At 44.7% G+C, this 23761-nt stretch overlaps 1 protein-coding gene across 3 annotated transcripts in view; it reads right to left on the reverse strand.

Moving 5' to 3' along the window:
• Window positions 1-8630, reverse strand: part of GRAP (GRB2 related adaptor protein) — an 89192-nt gene extending 80562 nt beyond the window's left edge. Inside the window, exons 1-3 of one of the 3 annotated variants that reach the window (XM_063430453.1) lie at window positions 8474-8630; window positions 7881-8199; window positions 2562-2659 (exon numbers count right to left, since the gene is read on the reverse strand). In XM_063430453.1, coding sequence (XP_063286523.1) covers window positions 2562-2659; window positions 7881-7958 — 176 coding nt within the window. In that variant the 5' untranslated portion in view covers window positions 7959-8199; window positions 8474-8630. The other 2 variants (XM_063430452.1, XM_063430451.1) reach the window with 2 other exon arrangements.
• Window positions 8631-23761: the final 15131 nt, after the last annotated feature.

Raw genomic sequence — 23761 nt, forward strand, 5'->3', positions numbered from 1 at the left:
TGACCTGCGCTTCCTCCATCTGTTTCCGTGATTTCAGGGAAATACTCTGCAAAAACCCGTGTGTTCTGCCCCAGTGAACAACTTTCAGAAACAGGGTAAAAGCCCCAAAACTCCCCAGCAGCTCTCACAATCTGCAGGCGTAGACCAACACAAGAGAGCAGGTTCAACTTCTATTATTCTAAGCGTGGGCAAGATGTCGAAAAGACGTGAAATAAACCGGAACCCGAAAGACGTAGCTATTGTCCCCATCCCTAAATAACCACTGTCCTATGTCTCTTGGCCAACCATTCACATATTCAAATGTGTTGTTTTAAAGGGACCAAACAATACCACAATGAAAAGTCCACGATGCTATGGCTTATTGTCAGAGTGTTTCAATGGCGCCCTGTGGAACCTTTCTTATGTCTAACGTTTTTACTGTATCTAATAATTTAGTATTTTACTGCACTGACCACTGTTGATCTTTTTTTTTTTTTTTTTGCTGTTCTCGCTGCTCAAGCTTAAAAAAAAGAATGAAAAAAGGGCAAACAAAAATGAAAAATGAAACCTATAATATTTTGCTATATATGATTAGCTGGTTGCCAGATTAAAGTTAATTCATATTATCAGGAACTTTTTCTGTAAGTTTGAAATGTAGCCAGATAAAGACGGCAAATCATATACAAGATGGGGCCTTTTTCGCATCTTCCCCCTTTACCCTTCTTGTGGCTATCTGTTCCAGTTCATAGCCTTTCTCACCTATCTGTTTATCTTGTGACTCCCTGTCCTATTTATGACCCCACCATTTGTCCCTCATGTGTTCACCTGATTTGTGACATTCTGTCCTATGAAAAGTAAGGGATGCCACCCAGAGCACCTCACTACTGCTGGGTTGTGTTTCCACAACTAACAACCTGACACACAATATAGTGAACACCTGCCAGGTGTCTTAAATCCTGACGAACAGTCCTAATTTGGAACCCCCATCCTGCCATCTTGGATTATCTCCTCTATGATTCTGCTTCTCAATATTCGGGAAACTGAGAGCAAATGCCCCAAAATCACAGCATGAGCACATTAAATATATTCGTAGTTGTAACCATGAGAGAACAATTACAGCACGTTTTAGATCTAATGTAGCACTCTGCAAAGGCACCGGTTGCCTGATTGGCTATGTGCATTTGTCAGCAAGTATGTATGATACAGGGCGGACAAGTGCTGACACTTCCTCCATGAGCCTGAACAATGTTCCTAAGGATTTTCTCTGCACGCTACCCATAATAACAAGACATTCCCACTACACTCTAATTCTAACCACAATACCAAAACATTCCCACTACACTCTAATTCTAACCATAATACCAAAACATTCCCACTACACTCTAATTCTAACCATAATACCAAGACATTCCCACTACACTCTAATTCTAACCATAATACCAAGACATTCCCACTACACTCTAATCCTAACCATAATACCAAAACATTCCCACTACACTCTTATTCTAACCATAATACTAAAGGCATTCCCACTGCGCTCTAATTCTACCCATAATACCAAGACATTCCCACTGCACGCTACCCATAATTCTAGAGGCATTCCTACTGCGCTCTAACAATAATACTAAAGGCATTTCCACTGCACTCAAACCATAATTCTTAAGGCATCCCCACTGCGCTCTAACAATAATACTAAAGGCATTTCCACTGCACTCAAACCATAATTCTTAAGGCATCCCCACTGCACTATAAACATACTTCTAAAAATATTCCCACTGCTCTCAAACCATAACTCTAAATGCATCCCCACTGCACTCTAACTAATGCCATTACCCCAATGTGATTTCCACTGTGATTAGGAACGTTCTCAGATGGTAAGCGAATCCTCATGCATTGTCAGGGTACCTGAAGTCTCTACCTCGGAGGAGGTTAGACTTTCAAACGGCCGTCCTCTCAGGGGGGCTGATTCACCCAATCCTCACAGCTCTCATAGCCGTTTACACGCCGGCCGCGATAGCCCCGCTTCCTTTTATGACGCGGCGCTCAGGAGCCGAGGTCATGACGGCAATCACGTCCTGACCTGTCAATCCAGTTCCGAACAACGAATCAGGGCTCGGCAAGGGCGGAGTCATCAATTAAAGAGCCAAGGTATAAAATAGGGATGTGTGTAATGGTTCATTGCCCTGTCATGGTTCTAGCTTGTCTGGTCACTCAGTGCTCTTATTACTGTTTGTCTTCTTGGTTCTGACTCGGCTTGTACATTCGTTCCTGCTTAACTCTCGTGTCCTTTGACCTCGGCTCGTCTCTCGCTTACCTGTTCTCTCGTTCCCTCGACCTCGGCTTGTCTCTGACCATTCTTTGCTTTCTCCTTACGTTAGTCCGGCCATTCTAAGGTCCGGTATACGTACCTAGCTCCTGTTTGTATTCTGCGTGTTGGATCCCTGTCCCGATCCTGACATGCATTCCACATACTAAAGCCAAAATCCAAAGACTGGAAGGTTAGTCACTAAACGGTGGCACGGTGACATCTGACAACTGAATATTCTGTTCAGAATAGATGGTATGAGATAATGTGTACTTACGGATGGGGCTTTACTTTGATGTAGTTCTTTGGAATGAAACCTTCTACTCCAAATTTTTCTGCCTTAAACCAGTTTTGATCATCTTCCATGTTAAGAATCTGAAAAATAAAGATATAATTCACGATATGGGTGACCTGACATCGGAGGTGAGTCGTGGAGAAGGTATTCTGAGCAGCTGAATAGATGCCCTCAGGTGTGCAATTGTGTATCTAACAATCAGATACTTTCCGTATTACTATATTCATTTTCATCATTAGCATCATTTATATAACACAAACAACAAAAGTTAAAAACAATTGCATATGGGTGGATTGGCGCTATTGAATTGTGAGAGATGCAGCAACCCTAGTGTCAATTATCACTCAGAAGACACTACATAAAGTTCAAAAACAAGTACAAAGTACAGGGTGCGCAATTAAAAACACCACCACACATAATGTGACATACTTAGATCAAAGAGGACCTTACAATTTGTCTCTGGTTATCTGTAACATATAAAACTGGACATAGTGTAATACTGTTTATATACAGATATTTAAGTACACAGAGGTAATGGGTCATTCACTCTTCCCAGAGCCATGTAAAAGCACAACGCGTTTCAACCATATAGGTCTTCCTCAGATGTAAGTGAGGAAGACCTATATGGTTGAAACACGTTGTGCTTTTATTTGGACATTTTTAATTATTTTTCTGCTGCTATATCCTGTTTTCTGCACTTTATTGAAGCAAATCCATTTGAGAAAAACCTTCGCGTTTCCTGAATATTTAGGAGTAACAGAATTCCAGGATTCATTATAAGCCATCACAGCCAGAGCCTGCTATACGTGGCTCTGGGAAGAGTGAATGACTCAATACCTCTGTGTACTTAAATATGTCCAGAGAATGTCCAAAGAGCTACAAAGTCAATATAATGCTATGCAGAAATGTGAAAAAAAACAAAACAAAAGTGTGAAATAGTCTGATTATAGTTTTAGTTTAAGGATAGGCTAGGGCTGTGAGAGTTAGGGTTGGAAAGGAGGTTAGGTGTTAGGCTAGGTGTTAAGGGAGTTAATTAGGGAGTTAGGGTTGGAAAGGAGGTTAAGTGTTAGGCTAGGTGTTAAGGGAGTTAATTAGTTAATTAGGGAGTTAGGGTTGGAAAGGAGGTTAGGTGTTAGGCTGGGTGTTAAGGGAGTTAATTAGTTCATTAGGGAGTTAGGGTTGGAAAGGAGGTTAGGTGTTAGGCTGGGTGTTAAGGGAGTTAATTAGTTCATTAGGGAGTTAGGGTTGGAAAGGAGGTTAAGTGTTAGGCTAGGTGTTAAGGGAGTTAATTAGTTAATTAGGGAGTTAGGGTTGGAAAGGAGGTTAGGTGTTAGGCTAGGTGTTAAGGGAGTTAATTAGTTCATTAGGGAGTTAGGGTTGGAAAGGAGGTTAGGTGTTAGGCTGGGTGTTAAGGGAGTTAATTAGTTCATTAGGGAGTTAGGGTTGGAAAGGAGGTTAGGTGTTAGGCTAGGTGTTAAGGGAGTTAATGAGGGAGTTAGGGTTGGAAAGGAGGTTAGGTGTTAGGCTGGGTGTTAAGGGAGTTAATTAGTTCATTAGGGAGTTAGGGTTGGAAAGGAGGTTAGGTGTTAGGCTAGGTGTTAAGGGAGTTAATTAGGGAGTTAGGGTTGGAAAGGAGGTTAGGTGTTAGGCTGGGTGTTAAGGGAGTTAATTTAGAAGATTAGGCTAGGATTTATGGGTGTTAAATATCTGTCTTAGATTAACCCCTTAAGGACCAAGCTTCTGGAATAAAAGGGAATCATGACATGTCACACATGTCATGTGTCCTTAAGGGGTTAAGGGAGGTGACTCAGGTGAGAATTTACGTTCAACTAGGTGTTGGGGAAATAAGCGTTGGTAGAGATGTGATCATGCCAAAAGTTTGTTCAGGTCGTCTAAAATGCAGAAATTATTCATTCAAAATAAAAAAAAAAATTCGGAAAAATTTCAGGAGGGAAACACAATTCAGGTGATATTATGCCAAAGGATACCAAATTAGGGTGCTATTTAGCAGATAGCTTCCTAATCCATATTCCCATAAAATTGTACCAAATTAGGGAGTTATCTACTGAACACACCTGATCAAAATTAATAAAGGGCTTTTTTTTCTTAATATTGACCTCTCAGCTCTTAAGTAGATAAATCCCTAATATGATATCCTTACATGGGATATAGTATCAGTTAAAAAACGTGTGCGATCAGCAGTAACACAATAATAGTGAATACTTTTTTGTGTACAAGGACCTGATGCAAGGGCTCTTTGGATGAAGACCCTCTCGTTCTTGTCTAACCATTCTGAGCAGTTTGACAAAAAATTCGGTCATGCAGTTTCCCAAGTCACTTCTTCAATATTAATACAATTTGAAGATGATTTAGCTTATATTTTGACCTGGTGTTTTATGATCAAAAATGTGTAATTCTCTGGTCTGTTAACAATTTAAAGTTAAATAAATGACCCTTCTGATATTGGAATTTCTTATGTAACAGAAATTAAAATGTAATTTAGTAGCTCCTGGCCTGGTCCGAATTAGAATAACAGTGGCTGCTGGGGAAGTTCAATGATGGTAAAGCACAAGACTCTGCCCCTGGAATTCGATTCTGCCTCTTCATTGTTGGGGCCCTGACCCTCTACAAAACACCTGGGCAATCCGCACCCCTCTTCGCCTATCTTTTAGGGTGCCAAGAATCTATTGGCCAATTGCAAAGTCAAAGTTAGAAATCCTGATAAAGCAGACTGGGCTAGGCATGTCTAAAGAGTCTATACCAAGAGAATGGGGCATTTGGTTTTCAAAAATACTCGTAAATCTTAACATGATTACCCATTCAACAGCTTCTCAAGCCATCAATAAGTAGTGAGGGAATCATGAAAGATGCAACATATATCTATTTAACACACGCTTATCCTTATCATTTGTCCTTATAACACCAATAGGTTTGCCACAAAAACTTGGGGCACAGCCCTAACTACCCATAAAGATTATCTTGCACTGCCCCAGAAACTATGGAAGGCACAGACTGCTAAACGATGGGTAAATTCACCGGTTCCCAACCCAGGCCTCATGGTTCACCAACAGTTTAGGATTTAGTCATTTTCCATTTCCATTCCAATTTCCACAAGGGGATACTGATCACTTGTGCGCCTTGAGACCTGGGTTGGGAACTAATGGGTTAGAAATCACAATATTCCACCACTAAATTCAGGAACCACCTAACTCAGGTCCCTTCAGATTCTATAAGAGCTGAGTAGATGTGAAATAGGACTGTGTTCTGAGAACTGAAATTCACGTGAAGATAATTTTAACTGAACTCTGCTTCAGTAGCTTATCGTATTCCTATCAATGAACTACTGAGAGGTCCTGCCAAGATCCTGCCTATAAGTTGGTTGTCTTTGAAAAAAATGGTTTGTTTTACGGCAGCTACCTGTTTCCTATATGAGGAGGATAGTTTTCAATTCAACCATGAAACATGGATATAAGTGTGGATTCTAGACCAGGAAAGGTCCAGATCTTTGCCCACAACTGACATGATGTTCAGCCAGCTGTCGGGCCCTACCTACAAGAACTTGAAAGCATCTGTTGATTATTATTATTATTTTATAATTTATATAGCACCAGCAAATTCCATAGCGCTGTACAATGGGTGGACTAACAGACACATAATTGTACCCAGACAAATGGACGCACAGGAACAGAGGGGTTGAGGCCCCTGCTCAATGAGTGACACAAAAGGTATATGTACGGGTAATGAAATAGGTTGCTAGAAAAGTATTAGGTTTTTGACAGTTGTAGGAGAGGAGTCCTGGGGTGGGGGGAATGAAAATCTGCTAACAGTTTAAATGATATGCTTTCCTGAAGAAGTGTGTTTTCAAAGATTTTTTGAAGGAGTGGAGACTGGGTGAAAGTCTAACGGAGAAGGGAAGGGAGTTCTACAGAAAAGGTGCAGCCCTGGAGAAGTCTTGGAGGCAAGCATCAGATGTGGGAGTACGGACAGAGGATAGACGTAGGCCTTCGGCAGAGCGCAGGATCCTCAACGGGACATACTTGAGTATTAGGGAGGATAGGTAGGTTGGAGCAGCATTATGTAGGGACTTGTAATCAAGCTATATCTAACTGGAAGCCAATGGAGGGACTGACAGAGGGGGGAGGCATGAGAGGTGTGGACAGACAGGAAAATGATCAGTATTGGTCTAGAACAGGGGTCCAAAGGTTGACCGTACATAATGATAGAGTCCATAATCCAAGCAATGTGAAGGCATCCATCGCTGATCTACATTCATCCTGCTCTACATGTTTATCAGCAATATAGACAATCTACTCATTTCATAGATTAAATACCACAAAGAGATAAAACATCAATCAAATTCAATAAGAAAAGTGTGGTTTGTCGAAAAAACAACTGGCATAGCTTCAATGACGAAAAACATCTCTGAAAATCTGTCTTAATCTCAGTTTGCCTTTTAACATGTCTCTTAGTAATACTAACAGGGTTTTTCACTATAGTGAGAAATTAAATTGAAAGAAAAGTGAATTTCAAATTTAAGGTCAAAATACTGGTCCAGAAAACGAATTCAAATTTGACTGTGCTTCCAGTTACATACTATGGCCTTAAACTTGAAATTCCCTTTAAATTCACACTTGAGAGAATAACCCTATATTACTCAAAAGCAATATATTTTAAAATTGTCCACTGGGCATCCCTCTCTATCTCCACCACCGTAGCCAAAGAGCTCCTACTTACACATTTCCATTAACTCTCCTGAGCTAAGACCTGCAGTGCAGGGTTAGCTTATTGGCATCGGGCTCTCTGTCAGTAGTAGAAAAATCATGGAGTGGCACCCGTTGTTCCATTATCAAATGGTTTACCCACTTACAATAAGTGTACTGTAGTGGTTATGGTGCTAGGAGTGTTCTTGTAAACCGGATCAGAGCAAATTTGCACATGCTGATAGTGTAAAGTACTGTGTGTACAGACCACCACACAGTGATAGCAAAAATATAATAATATAATAAATAGTAATGAGACAAAGACGGTGTTTGATGCCACTGTAGGCAAATGCTTCATCAGTGTCTAATACAAATTACATTTTCATTGCGTAGATATGATTGTATAGATGTGGTATAGATATGATTCTGTAAATATTGTGTAGATAGGAGATTATTATGACAGATCAGATGATAGATATTGCTTGATGATATTATCGTTTTTAACATTTTTGTTAAACATTTTATAACATTTGTGTTGAAAACAACTTTGAAATAAACCGTGTATAAATTAATTAATTAATTATTAACATGACATCATTACCTTCAAAGTATCCCCTTTGTTGAATGGCAGTTCGTCCCTCTCTGTAGTTTTGAAGTTATAAATTGCGATCGCCTCCATGGCAGCTTTGAGACGTCTCCAAAGACACGAGTTACAAGAAGAAGCCTTGCACAGCTGGAAATGGTGACTAATGTCTGACAGTCACACCGTCGTCATGCAGGATAAAGGCACACAGAATATTTGGTGGTGGAACCAACGCAGACACATTCGTGAAATCCAGGGAATATTTGGGAACAGCAGGTAGATCTGGATGGGTCCAGACGGTTTCAAGGAAGATCTTTCAACCAGGCTGTGTCCGTTTCTGCAAGATGTGTACGAGCACAAGTGCAAAAAGTAGAGGTCACACTCAAATGTGGTTAAGTGGAGGCACGCACACTACCGAGTCAGTCACAGCCACACTTACTTGAGGTATCCATCACAGCCACACTCACAAGGTGATCGTCAAATAGGCAGTTTCACACTTAAGTATTATGATCCTCAAGTCGAACAGAGATATAATAATAACTGCTCAGTTAAGCGACTTGTATACCTTTTAGAAGATAAAAGCTATAGAAGTCTTAGAGATACCTTCTCACCGGCTATAATGAAGGCACTTTGTTCTGCAACACGTCCAGTTCTTGCACGACCATCTATTGAGAGTACATGTTGACTCTTTGCTGTACAGCTAAACCTCACATGTCCCAGCGTCTGTGGATTTACTTCACTGACTCGCTCTGCTGATCCTGCAAAGGAAGAGCTTTTTTTTTTGTTTGTTTCAATTTTAGAAACCCTAACCTTTTAAGAAAGACAAAAAGAAAAAAAAATCAAAACAGGAAGTCGCTGCAGAGCTCTTTAACAAACACAAAGACGTGACAGCAAAACATTCGTTAATGCAGTTTTATCATTGTTTTTTGCCGTGAGAATTCTTTTTTTTTTTGTCAGAATCCATACCGCTATAAAACGGGGGTTTGCAATTCCACATAGTGATTAATGGGGTGAATAAAAGAGGGTATATCACGAACAGTTTCTTCATTAAAGCTGAAATGTCATTACTGACATTTGTGCGTAACCCAATGGTTAAAGGGACACTATAGTCACCCAGACCACTTCAGCTCAATGAAGTGATCTGGGTGCCAGGTCCCTCAGGTTTTAACCCTTCACATGTAAACATAGCAGTTTCAGAGAAACTGCTATGCTTACATAGCAGGTGTAATGAAAGCACCCTCGTCACTGGGATTTGGAGAGGCCTGCTTGCCAGCCTCTTGCCCTGTGACTATGGCCCCTGGGATATATTGCCCTTTAAAAACACTATTTGGGCATATTGGATTTTAAAGACACTGTTTCTGCCCCTTGGACTTTTAACTGGAACAGATTCAAACATGTGGCGGCGGCCATCTTAAATTGTCCAGCCGTGTTTTGCCGTAGAGGGTATGGAACTGTTTTGGGCATGGGACCAAATAAGACTTCCAGGAAGTTCCTGAACCCCTGAACCGATCTCGGTGATTTTTGGATATGTTGTTCACCCAGATCGGGGCTATCAGGGGATGTGACTTTGATTTGTGGGGATATGTTGTATTTTGGGGTACTTTTTGGGGTTTGTAAAAATTTATGTTTTTTTCTGCTTTGAGTTAATTGAGTTAGTCCATTGTCTTAGTTAATTGTATTACAGGCAGAGGGGGGGGGGGGGGGTGGGGGGGGGCTTGTGTGCTGTGTGTGGGAGTGTCGGACATTGTTGTATTGTTCTGATTGGTTTGTGTGTCTGTGTTCCATCAGGCCCAGGGGGTGTGCCTCTGGCCTGAGGAATTGTATAAATTGTGAGTGCTGGTTTGCATTAAACAGACCTGTTCTACCCTTCCTGAAGTCTTGGCTCATGTTTGGGGGATTGGAGAACTACATTCTGGGGATTGCTATAATCACTATACTCCCCAGAGTATAATCACTAGCTCTTGTAGGAGCTGTTCCTGTTCTGCTCTCTGGACTAAGGAGAGGTTCACCCACAGGAAGCTGGAACCCAGTCTTGGGTCCAGGGTGGGTGGAGGAAGACGAAACCCAAACCAAGCTGCGGTGGTTCGTGGGGTTTGCGGTGGTTATGGTGTCAAGTGCGGCGCTGATGGTCCTCGGCGAGAACTAGGAGCATCGTTCGACGGAGGCACTCAGTCGGGGTGGCAGGCGGTCGATCACAGCAGGGTTAATCCAACCTCTAGTGACTGTCTTCCTGACTGACCCCATTATATTATTAGCATTATCAATGAAGCAAATCATGACTTGGTTGACATATTTTGAAGCCTGCCATGATCCAGCCATTGTACTACAGCTTCCTTTAACCTTATCCAGATGACAAAGAATGGAGGGGGGAGTTACAGGATGCACACCCCTGCAAATAATGCCTGCCCCATGTGTGGAGCAAGGGGCACAGATAAAGAGTGTTAGAATGCCATCTGGTGGCAAAGGTATTACACATCAGGACATCCTACATTTTTTGTCTAACCCCCAAAAATACAAGAGTATTGCTTTGTATGTCTACCAATCTCTTCAAGCCCTCACTTCCACCAAGTCATTACCTCCCACCATATCCTAATCCACATTCTGTTTGCCTGTAGCTCATAGTCCATGTTTCCTCCAAGTAATTATCTTTCTATCTGTTCTTCTACGTTTGTCACCTACCATATCTTTTCCTGTATACCCATCCAAGTCCTCATCTGTGTCCATTCCATATAATGCATTACCTAGTAAATATATCTGTAGCTTGGCCTTCTTGCTCCTCCAGGTTCCTATGCCATGTCCTTCTCTGCTTACCTCATACCATAATATGCTGGTGGCATACACAGAAATCTAATAAATTTCCTTATAAGCACCCTTAAGTAAAGTATTTGTTTTATTTATTATTCTTATTCTCATTTATAAAGCGGGGTGTGAAGTACATGCAAATGCAATATACTACAAAATGTAGTGAACTGAATTTTAAAGGACAACTGTTACATCAAAACTATTTTTAATACAATATGATTTTCATCAAGTTATGAAAAATTATTTATTTTTGTTGTGCATGTGAATAACAATTGTTGCACAATATACACGAAATAGGTAGCAAAGGATAGCGCAACAAAACATAGTAAGTGTACATAAACACTACCACATATATTTTTATAGAAGGTGTAAGACAAGAGAGGAGAAGCGCATATTGAAGTAGTCGCTGTCTTATGAGTGAGATAGGTTGTATGCACTAAGAGTAAGTAGATCGGGAATGACTATAGAGTAACAGGGAGTGAGAGCCATGTCGTAATCGTAATATGGTTAACTAGCTGAGATGTCTCACTTCACTTGTGATAGTTAGTACGAGTTAGGAAAATGAAACTAGAAATAACAACAAGCTTGGTCATGCAGTTAGTACCAAATAGATAGTTACCACTGGGTTAATATACAATGTCATCAGGGCCAGATTAAGAGCCCAGTGGGCCTGGTGCTGACAATTATGAGGGACCTAATTACAGAATCTTATCGACCAAAAACACTAAAACAGTCATACCTCTCAAGCGTTATGTATCTGGTGGAGATGGTGCCAGAGGGAAACTCATAGGATGCAGCGATAAGAAAATGTAGATCCTCTTAAAATATGCTAATCTCTCTTTTATTAATTCTTTCTTCTTTCAAGTAAATCAATAACCCCTAACAGCAGTGTCCAGTGAAGCAGGAAGTCAATGGGCGGTGTAAAAGGGTGGGCCACTGACATGAATCACGTGACCAGAACTGCTAAAAGGAGCGAAAATGCCCAAAAAGGGGGCATGTCTGCCCAAAGAATTGGAAGGCCAGCCTAGCATCAGTTCCCCCTATGTATCACAGTGTCAGTGTCCCCATGTCACCCAGTCCACTAGTCTCCCAGTGTCTGTGTCCTCATTGCTCCCAGTGAGACATGGGGACACTGAGACACTTGGGGACACTGGGAGACATGTACACTAGGGACACAGAGACATGGGGACACAGACATTTGGGGACAATAAGGACACTGAGCAACATGGGAACACAGACACTGGGAGACTAGAGGACACTGGGAGACATGGGGACACAAGGGACACTGGCTGGGAGGCATGGGGACACAGACACTTGGGGACACTGGGAGACATGGGGACACTGAAACATTTGGGGACACTGGGAGACATGGGGACACTAGGGATACTGAGAGACATGGGAACACTGAGACACTAGGGACACTGGCTGGGAGACATGTGGACATTGGGAGACATGGGGATACTGGGAGGCATGGAGACACTGAGAGACATGGGGACACAGACGCTGGGAGACTAGGGGACACTGGGAGCCATGGGGATACTAGGGACACTGGCTGGGAGACATGGGGACACTGGAAGACATGGAGACACTGTGTCATTAGTGTCTCTGTGTCCCAATGCATGTCTTACAGCGTCCCCTAGTGTCTCAGTGTCCCCAGGTCTCCCAGTGTCCCATAGTGTCTCAATGTCCCCATGTGTCCCCTAGTGTCTCAGTGTCCCCATGTTTCCCAGTGTCTCCAAGTGTCTGTGTCCCCAGGTTTCCCAGTGTCCCTTAGTCCCTTAGTGTCCCTTAGTGTCTCAGTGTCCCAATGTCTCCCTGCAGCCTTTCCCCTCATCCCTCACTTCCCTAAGCTGTAGTCTGTCTCTGCAGACTGGGAGCTGATGTCTCTGGGCTGTGTAGCTGCTCCACCCCTGATCAGTGAGTAGAGAGCCTCTCTCCACACACAGCATACTGGCCGGTGCTGGTATTGCAGAGTAATCTCCGTTTATACTGAGAAAAATATCTGCATTTGTATTGAGGTATTACTGCAATACCGGCACGACCAGACAGCCTCAAATCCCATCTGTGGCAGTAAAATACCAGTCAGGAGGAAAACCTAAGAGTATTGTGTAAAAAAAAAAAAAAAAAAAAAAGATTTTTTTTTTTTTTTTAAATGGGCCTATTCCATGTGCTTGGACCTGGAGCTGCAGCTCCATCAGCCCCTATGTGAATCTGGCCCTGGATGTCATAGTATGTAGGCATAAAAGTTAGAGCATAATATCTGAGCAATACAACTGCATTTATTGTACTACAAGCAGTGTGGGATTTTATATCTGCTATCTCTGATAGAGACCTTGTTACAGTGATTATATACATTGACTGGAAGGTGTTGCTTAAGAATTGAAATCAATTAAGAGTTAAGACAACAGGTCAAAACAGAACAAATAATAAAAGACATTAGGAATTTTCACGTGTCACATGAACTCATCTGGGTGGCAGCAGAACATTCTTATTCAAGGCTTGTTTCTCAGCCAACTCCTATACTTGGAAGACAGCTGCGAGTCAAGGCTCCCCTCCAGCCCCAGGTCCTCCTCTCAAAACATCTCAAAACCTTGGACCCAGCGGTTCTCACAGTCTAAGTCCCTCCCTGAAGGGAGTAAGCAGTAGACTCTTGTGGCTTATCGTTGGTTTCGATTGGTGATCCTCCGTTTAATTGGGTGAGATGTCAGGTTACCAACCCTAAGGTTTCTTCAGCATGCTCTGGCTCTTCTTGAGAGGAACCTGAGCTTGGCTACTTGCGTCAACAAGGATGGGGAGGGGGGCACTCGACCCACGCATCTTGCTCCTTTGATCTATTCCCGGAGGAAACATGTCCTCCTCCAGTCGTGCCCAAAAGTCTGCAAATGGCACCTCCAGCTTCAGCAAGACGCACCTAGTGGAGTCAGGCTGCTCACTGCATTGCTCTGTGGTAGGCCCATCTGCCATCTTAGTAAGCGTTGCGTCCAGTCAGGTAGTGCGAGCTATCCTAAACAGAAGGTGCAGCGTAGGTCAGTCCAGTGGGGACCGGGATAACCCACACCGGTCCAAAAGGGTGTGGGAATAGCAGGATACTGATTCCACAACCGGCTGTAGAACTCGGAGAGCGGACGCCTCTCTTCTGTCCTATCTCGCGTAAGCTGCAAAGCCTCGCCTCCAGCAATCTGGGCGCCGAGAAGCTCAAGTGTGGTATCTCCAGGATCACCGTTGCCCCCGTTACATGAAGATCGCTATACTGTAGCCAAAAAAGCGTGTAACAAGCAAAATTAAAATAAATCCCAAATGTACCAGGAGACGTCTTGTAAGCAATACAGATAAATAGGTGGTAGTGATTACTGTGTTTGATAGTACACAAAGTATCTCTTAAAAAGAATAATAAGTCTACACATTATACATAGAATCCACAAGAGGTATTGCCAGGAAAAGTGCTGCCCCTAGCTAGAAAAAGAGGGGCACATCAACTAAGTGGTAGATAAAATGAAGGTAAAAATATCAAGATCCTGTAAAAATATTGCTTCCAAATATGATCAAATGGGGAAATAAAATTAATAGAAAATATATACAGTTGAAGTGCAGTCCATAAAAGATATTATAAAAAAGCAGTCTTTGAAGTGTCTCTATGCAACAATGTATCAGCTATCTGGATAAACACCTATGTTATAAAGTAACATAAATCGCAAATAATCCAAAACTGATGTATGATATACTCTGCAATATAGAGTATGCAATGTCCAGTTCTGAAACAGTTGTATCTTTTGCTGAAACAGTGGTACAAGGAAATGTATAATCACGTATAGATCACAGTGACCGATCTAAAGTGGTTGGATCTTCACTGTGTTCTGAAAAATAAATGGAGAAGCCATAGTGCTCGCTATAAAACAATCCATTTATTGTAGAAAAGGTTAAAAACCACTTACATAGATTAAAATAAAACTTTTTTTTTGTATTTATTATCCGTGCCACATTTTTTATAAAGGTTAGTACCAATCACAACATGTTTCATTTAACATATTGATATATATCACAGTAATGATGTATTTTATTGTCTCTCATGTAATTTACAAACTTAAAAATGGGAGGTGAAAGGGCCTCATAAGTGGAATAGCCTAGGGCCTCTTTTCATCTAAATCCGTCCCTGGGTCAGCTGCGGTGGAGCCCAGCATGCTGGGGAGATCCATGTCAATCCCCTATTCTAGTGGGGGCTAGGTCAGCGCGGGTGGTGGCTGGTTCAGGCAGTCAGGCAGGGATAGGGCATAGCAGTTCTATGGCCAGGGAGGTGCCAAGCAGGCCCAACAGGCAGGATAGGAGCCCTGATGGCAGGTATGTGGCCTAAATGGGGTCTGGGAAGCATAGCACAGCCCATGCGAGGTCTAGTGGGAGAGAGCTTGCACAGCTACAAGGAGCCGGGCAGCAAGATAGGCCGGATGAGAAGAGTCATGCTGTCCGGGAGTGCAGGGAGAGCCGCTCTAGGACGAGGGATAGCGGGTCTCCCCGGCCAGGCTACTCTTTGGGATCGTTCCAGGGATAGGACTAGGCGCAGTGAGGATAGACAGTCCACTACGGGTCAGTGCAGCAGAGACAGTAGCCCTACAGCAGGGGGCGTTCAACTTCTTCAGAAGGAAGGACGAGGAACCGGCAAAGGGCTTCTAGGTCACCTAGCAGGAGCTATCGGAGGGGTAGGCTTACCCCGTACGGCCGATCTGGCCTGACATCCAGACTGTCACGATTCCGGGAACCCAACACGCTAACAGACACACACACGCACAGAAAAGGTGCCGTACCGGACCTTAGAGTGGCCGGGCTAAGCACACACAGAATAGTCAGGAGACAAGCCGAGTCAGGGGAACCAGAAAACAGGATAACGATAAACAAGCCGAGGTCAAAGGGTAGGAGAAAGTCACAAAGTCAGATTAACAAGCCAGAGAGTACGTAACCAGAAATCACAAGTTCAGAATCAATACTATACAGCAAAGACCACAACAGGGCAGGGAGGAACAGGAAAGGTGAGTATAAATACCCTAGGTTAAATTCTGATTGGATAACTTCCAATCAGAATTAACAATCACACGTGGGAGATATCTAAGCCTCCCACTGTGATTGTGGTACTGTTGCTTTAACGCTGGGTCACTCACGTGACCCTGGCGTTTGCATAAATCAACGACCTTCCAGCGTGCAGCGTTATACATGCTGCCGCTGGGAGGCGTGACGGATGCGAGCGGCGAGCGGCGAGCGGCGGAGAGGAGACGCCGCTCGCCGACAGTTAGGAGGAGGGGAGACCGCGGGCGGCGATGGACTGAGGGTGAGTGCTGCGAGTTGCGAGCAGCCTCCCCTACTAGCCGCCCGCGGACCCCTGACATAACCCCCCCCTCGAGGACCGCCCAACGGGCGGGAAGCTGAAGGCTTCAAAGGAAACCGCGCATGAAAGGAGCGGACCAAAGAGGGCGCGTTAACGTCAGAGGCAGAATCCCAGGACCGCTCCTCAGGACCGTATCCCTTCCAGTCAACCAGATACTGCAAGCGACCCCGAGAATCAAGCAGGGCAGCCACGTCGTACACATCACTAGAGACTGCGCGGAGGGAATCCGGACGCCTGAGAGGACCAGAGAATCGATTACAGAGCAGGGGCTTCAAAAGGGAGGTGTGAAAGGTGTTAGGAATACGCATGGAAGGAGGTAAGGCCAGGGAGTAGGCCACAGGATTGACCCTACGCAATACCTTGTAGGGGCCAAGGAACCTGGGTGCGAATTTCATTGAGGGGACCCTGAGGCGGAGATTCTTAGAGGACAACCAAACCCTATCACCCGGAACATAAGAAGGAGCAGCACCTCTACGGCGATCAGCAAATCTCTTCTGAGCAACAGCCACTCGAGAAAGAGTAGCATGGACCTGATCCCACATCTTCCGTAAGGAGGTTAGGTGCTCGTCCAAAGCGGGTATTCCCTTGTCGGAGAATACGCCGGGAAGTACAGAGGGTTGGAACCCATAAGCAACCAAAAAAGGACTTAAGCCAGTGGACGAATGTGTCACAGTGTTTCTGGCGAATTCAGCCCAGGGAAGGAGGTGAGACCAGTTGTCCTGGTGTGCATTCGTGAAGCAGCGTAAATACAACTCCACAGATTGATTCGCCCGTTCGGCAGCTCCATTGGATTGTGGATGATAGGAGGAGGTAAATGACAAGGAAATCCCCATCTCAGCACAAAAGCCCCTCCAAAACCCCCTCCAAAACCGAGAGACCACGATATCCTGTGGTATACCATGCAAGCGGAAAACCTCTTTGGCAAACACCCGAGCCAACTGAACCGCAGAAGGTAGTTTTTTGAGTGGAATAAAGTGTGCCATCTTAGAGAACCTATCAGTCACGGTCAAAATTACTGTTATTCCATCGGATGAAGGAAGATCAACAATAAAGTCCATGGATAGGTGGGTCCATGGTTTCTTGGGTACGGACAGAGGCATCAGGAGACCCGGGGGTTTAACAGTAGGGGACTTACACTGTGCACAAACACGACAAGCCTGCACATAATCCACTACGTCTTGCTTAAGTGAAGGCCACCAGAATTGTTGAAGGAGACCCTTGTATGTTTTGGTAACCCCTGGGTGACCAGCCGTTTTGGCGGTGTGAAATAAAACCAATAATTTCTTTCTATCTTTTTCTTTCACGTATAATCTATCAACAGGTGTCTCAGAGGGTGCTTGGGTTTGGTATGCCTTGATACCATCCAGGAAAAGGGACGAAATAACCAAACGGGTAGCGGCTATTATCTTAGACGTGGGTACAATGGGTTCAGGAGCGGGGGCAATAGACTCCAAAGGTTCGTATTGTCGGGAGATAGCATCAGCCTTGACATTACGGTACCCAGGCCTATATGTGATAATGAACTGAAAGCGTGAAAGAAATAAGGACCATCTGGCTTGACGAGAGGACAATCTTTTAGCATCAGCTATATAGGAGAGATTCTTATGATCAGTTATAACCAGGATTTCGTGTCTGGCTCCTTCTAATAAGTATCTCCACTCTTTAAAAGCCATCACAATTGCTAATAGTTCCCTGTTCCCAACGTCGTAATTTTTCTCCGAATCAGATAATTTTTTAGAAAAGTAACAACAGGGATGGAGGGGTTCGTTATAGAATAGTCTTTGTGATAATACGGCTCCCACACCTGATTCTGAAGCGTCTACTTCCATTACAAAGGGAAGGGAAGGATCGGGATGGTGTAGCACAGGGGCAGTGGCAAATGCCTTTTTGAGAGTCTCAAAGGCTTTAATGGCTTCAGGAGTCCAAACCCTGGGGTGCAAACCCTTTTTAGTCAGTTTAGTGATAGGAGAAATGACTGATGAAAAGTTTTTAATAAACCTGCGATAATAATTGGCAAAGCCTATAAATCGCTGTATAGCTTTAAGGCCTTGAGGAAGAGGCCAAGACAACATGGCTTCTAATTTTGAAGGATCCATGCTGAACCCCTGTTCAGAAATAATGTACCCTAGGAATTGTACTGATTTTTGGTCGAATAAACATTTCTCCAATTTACAATAAAGACCATTTTGTAGCAATCTCTTAAGTACCTTCCTCACATGGGCATGATGAGACTCCAGATCAGGAGAAAACACAAGTATATCATCGAGATAGACCACGGCACAGACATGTAGTAAATCTCTAAGGACATCATTTATGAGGTCCTGAAAGACAGCAGGAGCATTACACAGTCCGAAAGGCATAACTAGATACTCGTAATGCCCACTGCGTGTATTGAACGCTGTCTTCCATTCATCGTTTTCTTTTATACGAACCAAGTTAAAAGCCCCCCTGAGGTCTAGTTTGGTAAAAAATCTAGAACCTTTGACACGGTCAAACAACTCAGTAATGAGAGGGATAGGATAAGCATTTTTAACTGTTATATTATTCAGGCCTCTATAGTCTACACATGGCCTTAAATCGCCCTCTTTCTTGGCAACAAAAAAGAAACCAGCACCAGCCGGAGAGGAGGACCTTCTGATAAAACCTTTACGTAAGGATTCCTGTATGTACTCCTCCATGACCTGGTTTTCTTTCTCAGAAAGCGGGTAGACCTTGCCCCTAGGAGGCATCGTTCCAGGTAACAGGTTTATGGCACAATCATAATCCCGATGTGGGGGTAGTCTATCAGCCTCCCTTTTTTCAAAGACCAATGCGAGGTCTGCATAGACAGGGGGGACAGAAACAGAAAGTTTGAGTAGGCACATTGAGTAAACAAACGGGACGTAAACGGACCATACAGTCTTGTTGACAGGATACCCCCCAGGAGAGTATATCCAAACAACCCCAATCAAGTACTGGGTTATGCTTAACTAACCAGGGGAAGCCCAGTATGATGGAAGCTGTAGGGGAGTCAATTATTTGGAAGGTTATCCTTTCTTTGTGTAAGGCACCCACGGCCATAACCATTTCTTGGGTCTCATGGGTCACCAGGGGTTTCTCAAGTGGTCTACCATCTATGGCCTCAACGGCCAAGGGTGTGGCCTTTTGGATCAGATTCAAGGCTGCGGTTTTAGCAAAGTTCTCATCGATAAAGTTATCTGCAGCACCTGAATTGATCAAGGCTTTAGTTGTAATCGTGGTTTGATTGACCAAAATAGTAACTGTAATGAATGGTCTGGAGATGGACACATGAGGGGAAAAAACCATAACACCCGAGGCCGACCCCTCTCTAGGCCTTAGGTGCTGTAGTTTCCCTGCAAACTAGGACAGTTACTTCGGAGATGCCCCCTCTTACCACAATAAAGGCACAAGCCCTCCCTTCTGCGGTATGTTCTTTCAGCTTCAGATAAGCCTACAGCACCTAATTGCATGGGTTCGGGAGGTGGTTGAGTGGGGGGGGGTAACGCTAGTAGTGCAGTACTGGGTAAAGCAGGTAACCCCTGTGTATTCATTCTTCTTTGACTACGCCTCTCTCTTATACGGTTGTCAATTAGAATGATATAATCTATTAGATCATCCAGAAGAATAGGCAATTCCCTGGATGCTATTTCGTCTAATATGTAAGCGGCCAAACCCTCCTGAAAAGCTGTTACGAGAGAGTCGTTATTCCAAACCACCTCAGCTGCCAGAGTGCGGAATTCAATGGTATAATCCGCTACAGATCTACTGCCCTGTCGGATCCTGAGCAGGGCTTTGCCAGCAGAAGCAACCCGGCCGGGCTGATCAAACGTACGTTTGAAAGCTGTTAGAAAGTCTGCAAAGGACATTGGGGACGTGTTCTCCCACATGGGGTTGGCCCATGCTAGTGCTTTTCCTGACAAATGGTTGATCAGAAAAGCAATTTTGGCTCTGTCAGTGGGGTATGAGCGCGGATTCATCACCAAATGAATATCAATTTGGTTGAGGAAACCACGGCACGATGCTGGATCACCGCTATAGCGCTGAGGTGGCGTCATGTGAACCACGTGAGCAGGAGCGGTTACCGGATCAGGACTGGGTTCTGGCCCAGCAGCAACAACTTCTTGAACGGCAGGTTGCAAGTGGGCAGTACGAGCCAGTATGGTTTGTAAAGCCTGGGCAAACTGATCCATACGATGGTCTAAACCATCCATTCTAGCCTCCTGATTAACTAGGAGCTGTGGAATGTCAGCAGGTTCCATAATGGCCCTGTTGTAATGTCACGATTCCGGGAACCCAACACGCTAACAGACACACACACACACAGAAAAGGTGCCGTACCAGACCTTAGAGTGGCCGGGCTAAGCACACACAGAATAGTCAGGAGACAAGCCGAGTCAGGGGAACCAGAAAACAGGATAACGATAAACAAGCCGAGGTCAAAGGGTAGGAGAAAGTCACAAAGTCAGATTAACAAGCCAGAGAGTACGTAACCAGAAATCACAAGTTCAGAATCAATACTATACAGCAAAGACCACAACAGGGCAGGGAGGAACAGGAAAGGTGAGTATAAATACCCTAGGTTAAATTCTGATTGGATAACTTCCAATCAGAATTAACAATCACACGTGGGAGATATCTAAGCCTCCCACTGTGATTGTGGTACTGTTGCTTTAACGCCGGGTCACGCACGTGACCCTGGCGTTTGCATAAATCAACGACCTTCCAGCGTGCAGCGTTATACATGCTGCCGCTGGGAGGCGTGACGGATGCGAGCGGCGAGCGGCGGAGAGGAGACGCCGCTCGCCGACAGTTAGGAGGAGGGGAGACCGCGGGCGGCGATGGACTGAGGGTGAGTGCTGCGAGTTGCGAGAAGCCTCCCCTACTAGCCGCCCGCGGACCCCTTACACAGACACTGTGAGGACTGTAAGTAAAGGAATATGGTTGGGAACGTGGGAAGGATGGACAGGTTGGGGCTCAGGTGAGCAGACTACCCAGGTTGTCTTCTTCCCGCAGGTCAGCAACCCCTTCTACTACGGTCCTGAGGACCAGACAGCTGGATGCAGAATCTATAAGGCAACTCCTGACCCTCTTAAAGACGGATGGAAGGACAGCGGCCCGGCGGTCTTCTTTGGCAGGGGGTTCTGGCTGTGAGTCTTCTTCTGCACTACATTCCGGGAATCTCTTGGATAGGTTGATGTATTTTCTTAACACTTGGGCTGACAGGGATACACGGCATGTGCATTTTAGTCGGGTGTGGGGTCCCCAGGCAGATGGGAGTGGGGTGGTTACAACGGTTCCAGCGGCTGTGTGTGGCAGTGTTCAGGAGGGACAACGGTGACTTCACTCGAGTCAGGGATGTCAGAGGGGGTCAGCGAGCGTGCAGAGTTGACAGGTGAGATCCCTGAGGTAGCCAGGCAGAATGTACACGTGTCATTCATGGAGCTATCGGGGTTTCATCTAAAATTGGAAGTGAAGTAAAACATATGGCGTTTTCTCGCTCCTTCCTTTGCATGAATATCTTGATCTGAAGGAAGAAGATAAGAAGGATGCCAAAAAAGAGGAGGCAGAAAAGAGACGGAGGTATCGGAAGATACCCAAGTCTTTTGGGAATTGGCTTCGGGTATTCTGCATTTTGGCCAGTGTTTTGGGGGAGAAATTTCCTGAGTGGTGTTCTCAGTTCTCCTGATATTTGGATGGGATCTAGGAGACTTATCGTACTTATGGGGGTTTAACATGGTGGAAATATGACAAGCAGCTCCGCCAAAGGCTGGCGGCTAATCCCGGGATGCGGTGGGACCAGATGGACCTACCCCTATATGAAACTGATGATGATATGAAAGCTGCGCCCTTTGGTGGGTGGGGCCAGTGCGTGATCAACCTCCTCTTCATCGGCCAGTCAAAATAAATGGTTCTGCTCAACGTTTTATGAAGGACAATGCAAGTGGGGTGCCTCATGTAAGTTTAAGCATGAATGTTCAGGCTGCAGGGGGGGCCTATGGCCTCAACAGGTGCTTTAAGCAGGGAAGGTCTTCATCTGCCGGCGCAGCCGGGGGTGCGGCAGCTCCATCCACTTCCGCTGGGGCAACACCGGTGAAGGTCAGTGCAGTGTTACCTTGGCTAAGCTGTTACGGTAACCAGAGTGATGCACAGTTATTGCTGGACTGTTTTTCAAAGGGATTTGTTATTACTTTTAAGGAAAAGGGTTCGGGGCGATTGTGTTACAACTTGAAGTCGGTCGCAGAGCATCCGGAGGTGGTTCAGGATAAATTGGCTAAAGAGGTTCAGCTAGGTAGGATGGCAGAGCCATTCCTGCAGCCTCCATTGGCGTACTTACGGATTTCACCTTTGGGCATGGTGCTTAAGAAGGAAATGGGTAAGTCCGCCTGATCCATCATTTGTCGTGTCCGTAACGGTGAATGATGACATTGATACAGCCCTGTGTTCTGTCTCCTATGCATCTGACCAGGCGGTTGAGTTAGTTTGGAAGGCAGGACGCAGGGCATTAATGGCAAAGGCTTACGTGGAGTCAGCTTATCGATTGCTGCTGATCCATCCTGATTGTCACCATCTGTTAGGTTGCATGTTCGACGAGGATTATTTTGTGGACCTTTGTTTGCCTATGGGCTGCTCCATTTCATGTGCCTACTTTGAAAAGTTTAATTCCTTTTTAGAGTGGGTGGTAAAGGAGAAATCGGGTGGGGGTTCTTTAGTGTACTATCTCGATGACTTTTTATGCGTGGGCACTGCCGTTTGAACCATTGTGGCCATACTTTACAGTCTTTGGAATGGGTTACCCATTCGTTTGGGATCCCCTTGGCGGCCGACAAGACGGTGGGCCCTACCACCTGTTTTAGTTTTCTCAGTTTGGAGATTGATTTGGTAGCAGGGTAAGGTCGGCTGCCTAGGGATAAATTGATTGAACTTCGGGAGCTCATGGTGCGTGTTAGAGGATCCAGAAAGGTTACGTTGAGGGAACTGCAGTCTTTGATAGGCAGTCCGAATTTTGAGTGTAAGGTGATTCCTATAGGGAGAGTTTTTTAACCATTTATTGGCACAGGCAACTGTGGGGTCCAGTCTCCGTTTCACTTTGTCAGGGTCACAGGGCCATGAAGGCAGATTTGTGAGTCTGGGAATCGTTTCTGCTATTTCAATGGGCAGGTCTCCTTTCGTGAAACGGCAGCTTCTTCGGAGGACATTGAGTTGTTCACAGATGCTTTGGGGAGCATAGGTTTTGGGGCATATTTGGCAGGCAGGTGGTGTGCTGCTCAGTGACCTGGAAAGCAAGTCCTCATCCATAATTTGACGTTTCTCAAGTTGTTCCCGTTGGTGGTGGCTTTGGCGTTGTGGGGGGAGGTGCTGCGGGACAGGAAGTTATCTTTTTTACGGACAATATGTTGGTCATTCATGCGGTTAAGCACTTATTCGAATCTTCTGTCCCGGTGTACCAAGTTAGGGAGCTATGTACTAAGCAGCACCATAAGTTGGTATCTTAAGTAGGGGGACCCCACATTGGGGTATCTAGCTTTCTAATTTCTTTGTGTTGGGATTAATAAGAATGGGTGGTTTTAAATGGTGGGAGGTATTGTATGATGTGGAGGCCATGGAGCGGCACTCTGAAGATTTATCGCACAGGGTGCCTTAAGTCCTAAGGCTGGCCCTGCACATATATTCTGATATAATTACCTTAAATGTTTGCAACACCAAATTATTGTAAAGAATTAACAGT

This window comes from Pelobates fuscus, chromosome 8, assembly GCF_036172605.1.
Source record: "Pelobates fuscus isolate aPelFus1 chromosome 8, aPelFus1.pri, whole genome shotgun sequence".
Lineage (NCBI taxonomy): Eukaryota > Metazoa > Chordata > Amphibia > Anura > Pelobatidae > Pelobates > Pelobates fuscus.